Source organism: Lepidothrix coronata, unplaced genomic scaffold (genome assembly GCF_001604755.1).
Source record: "Lepidothrix coronata isolate B3197 unplaced genomic scaffold, Lepidothrix_coronata-1.0 Scaffold389, whole genome shotgun sequence".
Taxonomy (NCBI): domain Eukaryota; kingdom Metazoa; phylum Chordata; class Aves; order Passeriformes; family Pipridae; genus Lepidothrix; species Lepidothrix coronata.
The window spans coordinates 32,572-37,833 of NW_016690569.1; the positions used below are offsets into that span (position 1 = coordinate 32,572).

The 5,262-nt window shown below is 56.0% G+C and overlaps 1 protein-coding gene across 1 annotated transcript in view; it reads right to left on the reverse strand.

Annotated features, from left to right (window-relative positions):
* LOC108509687 (carboxypeptidase A2-like) overlaps window positions 1-5,262 on the reverse strand; it is a 12,804-nt gene continuing 7,542 nt past the window's right edge. The window contains exons 5-11 of the mRNA XM_017839230.1: window positions 4,729-4,827; window positions 4,497-4,598; window positions 3,690-3,800; window positions 3,302-3,392; window positions 2,666-2,865; window positions 1,709-1,793; window positions 1-188 (exon numbers count right to left, since the gene is read on the reverse strand). Of these exons, the coding sequence (XP_017694719.1) occupies window positions 1-188; window positions 1,709-1,793; window positions 2,666-2,865; window positions 3,302-3,392; window positions 3,690-3,800; window positions 4,497-4,598; window positions 4,729-4,827 (876 nt within the window). The remainder of the gene's footprint in view (window positions 189-1,708; window positions 1,794-2,665; window positions 2,866-3,301; window positions 3,393-3,689; window positions 3,801-4,496; window positions 4,599-4,728; window positions 4,828-5,262) is intronic.

Below are 5,262 nucleotides of genomic sequence, written 5' to 3' on the forward strand. Positions count from 1 at the left end.
TCAGTCCTGCTTTTTCAGGACGTGCTCCATGATCTTCCTGAGGCCCATCCAGGTCTCGGTGGCGGCGGGGACGATCTGGTTGGCGGGGAGAAGGAATCCGTAGCGTCCCGTGTCCCGCAGCTCGAAGGCGAAGGAATATTTGATGCCGATGTCGTAGGCCCAGTCGATGCTGCCCCCGCTGGCCTGGTCTGGGAACAGGGAATGGGAATGCGGACAGAGGGATCAGCGCGGGAATATGGGAGTGTAGGGGGGGGGGGGGGGCTGCGGTTTGGGGTTGGGAGGGACGGGGAGGAGGGTTGGGGGGGGAATGCTCAGGGGCTTCCGAGGGACAGGGATTGTTGGACAGGGATTGTTGGATAGGGATTGATGTCCTGGGACAGGGATTGGTGTGCTGGGATAGGGATTGTGGGGACAGGGATTGTTGGACAGGGACTGTGGGGGACAGGGATTGTTGGACAGGGATTGATGTCCTGGGACAGGGATTGGTGTGCTGGGATAGGGATTGTGGGGACAGGGATTGTTGGACAGGGACTGTGGGGGACAGGGATTGAGGGAATAGGGATTGTGGGAGACAGGGATTATGGGGACAGGGATTGTTGGACAGGGATTGTGGGGGACAGGGATTGTTGGACAGGGATTGATGTCCTGGGACAGAGATTGGTGTGCTGGGATAGGGATTGTGAGGACAGGGATTGTTGGACAGGGATTGTGGGGGACAGGGATTGAGGGAATAGGGATTGTGGGGGACAGGGATTGTTGGACAGGAATTGTGGGGGACAGGGATTGTTGGACAGGGATTGTGGGGGACAGGGATTGTTGGACAGGGATTGTGGAGGGATAGGGACTGTGGGGACAGGATTGTGGGGGACAGGAACTGTTGTGCTGGGATAGGGATTGTTGGGGGAGAGAGGGACTGTTATATTGGGACAGGGATTGTGGGGGACAGGGAATGTTGTGCTGGGATAGGGATTGTGGGGGGGATAGGGATTGTAGGAACAGGAATTGGTGTCCTGGGACAGGGATTGTGGGAACAGGGATTGGTGTCCTGGGACAGGGATTGTTGGACAGGGACAGGGATTGTGGGAACAGGGATTGTGGGGAGAGGAACTGTTGCGCTGGGACAGGGATTGTTGGCAGGGAGAGGGACTGTTATTTTGGGACAGGGATGGTGGGGACAGGGACTGTGGGGACAGGGACTGTAGGGGGACAGGGAATGTTGTGCTGGGATAGGGATTGTGGGGACAGGGATTGGTGCCCTGGGATAGGAATTGTTGGATGGGGATTGTGGGGGGACAGGGATTGTTGTCCTGGAATCAGGATTGTTGTCCTGGGACAGGGATTGTGGGAGGACAGAGATTGTTTTCCAGGGACAGGGGTTGTTGTCCAGGGACAGGAATTGTTGGACAGGGGTTGTTGTCCACGGACGGGGATCGTTGGACAGGAATTGTTGTACACGGACGGGGATCGTTGGACAGGAATTGTTGTCCAGGGACAGGGGTTGTTGGACAGGAATTGTTTGACAGGGACAGGGATTGTTGTCCAGGGACAGGGATTGTTGTCCAGGGATTGTTGTCCAGGGACAGGGATTGTTGGACAGGGGTTGTTGTCCAGGGACAGGGGTTGTTGTCCAGGGACAGGAATTGTTGTCCAGGGACAGGAATTGTTGTCCAGGGCCAGCCCAACGAGCCCTGAGCAGCCCCACACTCACAGATGGTGGAGCAGATGGGCCCCACTTGGAAGGTGGTGCCGTACACGGATTTGATGGCATTGGCAGCGGCTCTTCCCAGGGATTCCTGGAGAGCAGAACAGGGAGGGCGAGTCAGGAAGCAGCCAAACTTCACGAGACACTCAGAGGAACCTCCACCCACCCCCAGCACTCCCAGCTCCCACAGGATTTCTGGGAAGGGGCACCGCAGGTGGAATAATTCCCAACAGGTTCCATAACTGACCATCCAGTGTTTCATCTCACTGACTGTCAAGGGAAGGTTCAAGAGATACCAGAAAATCCCAAGGAATATCGGGGATATTCCAATACTCCAGGATCAGCTTTGTGCTCATTTCCACTCCATGATGGGCTTTTATGGAAAAGAGAGCCGGGATCTTCATGGAAGTGGGAGAAAGGACAAGTGGCAACAAATTGCCACGGGGGAAAAAACTGCATTTAGGCATTAGGGACGAAGAAAAAATCCAGGAGAGCTTTTGGAAGGGCGAAACTTTGGGAATTTGTGGGATTTGCCTTCAGAAACGTGGAAACAAATCAAAACAGTGACCCAAAGCTCAGCTTGACCCTGAGCCACCCCATCCCAAACCGGCTCCGACTCCAAACCCCTTTCAGCCCAGGGCTGGGATGGAGACCTCCAGAGGGGCTTTCCCGTCGGAATTCCGGCGGTGAGGTCCACGTGGCTGTTGTTAGGGAAGAGCCTGGAGCACGGAGAGCTCCGGGAGGCAGCCAGAAAGGGAAGGAGAAGGCAAAGCCCAGAGGAGGAGAAGCCAAAGCCCAGAGGAGGAGAAGCCAAAGCCCAGAGGAGGAGAAGGCAAAGCCAAGAGGAGGAGAAGGCAAAGCCAAGAGGAGGAGAAGGCAAAGCCAAGAGGAGGACAAGGCAAAGCCAAGAGGAGGAGAAGCCAAAGCCCAGAGGAGGAGAAGCCAAAGCTTCTCGTGTCTCACCAGCTCGGCGTAGTCGTCGGGCCTGGTGCACTTGTATCCGTAGGGATACATCAGGAGCTGGGAATAGCTGTGCAGGGTGAGGAAGGCCTTGAAGTTCCCGTGGTTCCTGATGAAGTCGGCCACGGATTTCACCTCCACCTCGGACTCGGCGCTGGGGCCGTGGTAGGAGTCGGAGCAGGGCCAGCTGCTGGCCCCGGGACCTGGAGGGGACAAACCAGTGAGAAGGGACAGTCCTGGGAGGTCGAGGAAGGCCCAACAAAGCCAGGCTCTACTGAGGCAAGGCCTGAAATGCCGGCAAACCCTCGGACAGCAGCGCCAGGGCGGGAATGTTTAAGGGATGTGCTTTGAGATGACGCGACCTGGAACCCCCACCCCCGGAGGTGTTCTGTGCTGGGACAGGGCTTGGAGCACTGGGAGGTGTCCCTGACTGGAACTAAACGGTGTTTCAGGTCCCTCCCAAGCCAAACCAGCCTGTAATTCCGTGATTCCACGAGTGCCACCTTCACCTCGTGCTCTTGGGCGATTAATCCACGCAAAATGGGAAACGGCTCCATCCCGAGGGACCGCTTGGAGTCCCTTGTGTTATTCCCGGTGCTCTGTGACGGGATCCAGGGCCCAGAAACTCCTCATTCCTACCTCCAAAGCCCGCATCCCAGTTCCTGTTGGGATCCACCCCGTAGCAGACGCTGCCCGCGTTCTTGGAGCGCGTCTTCCTCCACATGCGGTTCTGGAAGAGAGGAAACAGCTCCCAAAAATGAGCAAATCCGGGTGTTTGGGTCGGAACTGCTCCCAGAAGGAGCTGCCATTCCCCGGGGGGGGATCCCAGGCGTGATCCCAGCATTATTCCCGATGGGACAATGGTCAGAACCGGATGGGGGTGGGGTGTTTAAGGTGAGTAATTTAAAATTCCTCCTTGTAGTTCCTTCTCACAGCGCTAAGAAAGGGAATTCCAGAGCCCGTTTGCCTGTGTTTATTATTTCCTTGGAAGAGCAGGGCAGCTCCCTGGATCGGCCCCCTCACTCACCGAGGTGTGGGTGTACACAAAGCCATCAGGGTTGGCCACTGGCAGCAGGAAAAGGTCCATCTTGTCCAGCAGGGAGGTGATGGAGGAGTCGGATCCGTAGCCGGAGGCGATCTGGGCAGAGACAGGACAGCACACCCCGGTCAGCAGAGCGTTCCTGTCCCAGGGGCCCTCACAGCTGGGAACAGCGTCTGGATTTTGGGGCAGGGGAACAAGAGTATCAGTTGTCTGGTGGCCAATTAATTTGTTTGATTTGGAGGTTAATGGAAGGAGGCAACAAAATTTCCCACTCCCTTGTCCCGGAGAACTGACCAAGATCCCACACTGGGACTGAAGCAGAGCAGCCAGGCTGGGAATACTCAACTGGGCTGCACTCCTGGGGTGGTTTAGGCACCTCCAGCAGGGTTTAAACGCTTGAGATGGTTTAAATTTACAGAGAGATGGAGCATTGCTGTGGGAGGGAACCAACCACAGAGCGTCTCCCTGCGCCGGGAAAGTGAAGCAGCCAAACAATCTCCAAGGCCTTGGTTTTTTTTGTGGGATTATCAGCCCCCTTTTTGTCAACAACTTCCCATGAACTGCTGCACTTTGTCTCCCTGAACTGCTGCATTTTGTCTCCCTAAACTACTGCATTTTGTCTGCCTAAACTCTCAACAAGACACCGTGTGCTCCGGGCAGCCTCAACATCCTCCTCCTGGAGTCAGTTTTGCGAGGGGCGGAGGATCAGCAGAGTTAATTAAACACACGGGTGTGACGTCCTCGGAATGCTCTGAGGCACTCCCAGGACGAAGCAGAAAAGCTCAAGGGGACCTGGTTGGCGATCCAGAGGGCGCTGGCCTGGGTGACCCACTCCCGGGAGTGGATGCCGGCGTCGAGCCAGATGGCCGGGCGGTTGGATCCGCCGGTGCTGAACTGTGGGAATGGGAGGGAAAGAGTCAAATCATCCACCAGCCAAGACCATCCCAGGCAGGCTGGGGTGATCTGGGTCAAGCTCTGCCGTGCCTGTCCCACGCCAGGCACACCCTGGGACGTTCTGTTGTACCTTGAGGGCGTACAGAGGGCGCTTCTCGTAGGACTCCCCGATCTGGATCTTCTCCACGAAGCTGTGCTCGGATGCAAGGTGGTCCAGCTCTGCATAAATCTGGAATGAGGAGGCACAAGGACGCTCACGACACGTTTCGTGGAATCGTGGGCTGGTTTGGGTTGGAAGGGACCTTGAAAACCATCTGGTTCCAACCCATCCTGGGTTGCTCCAAGCCCCGTCCAACCCGGCCTTGGACACTTCCAGGGATGAGCAGCCACAGCTTCCCTGGGCAAGGAGTCCTTTATCTCCCTGTTTCAAGATTCCTTTATTTCTCTGTCTCTTTGGAGGCTCAGAAGGAAGGGGTTTGGAGCTCATGGAAAAGTTTGATTAGCACTTGCTCTGATTATTCTGACCACTAAATTAATTCAGGTAAAACCCAAAACCAGGCACCAAGAGAAGCTGGAGAGACACCTAGATCCTAAATATTGGAATTTTGATGGGAGACAGCGTGAAGAAAGGCCAGGGAGAAGCAAAGAACCCTCCTGCCCTGAG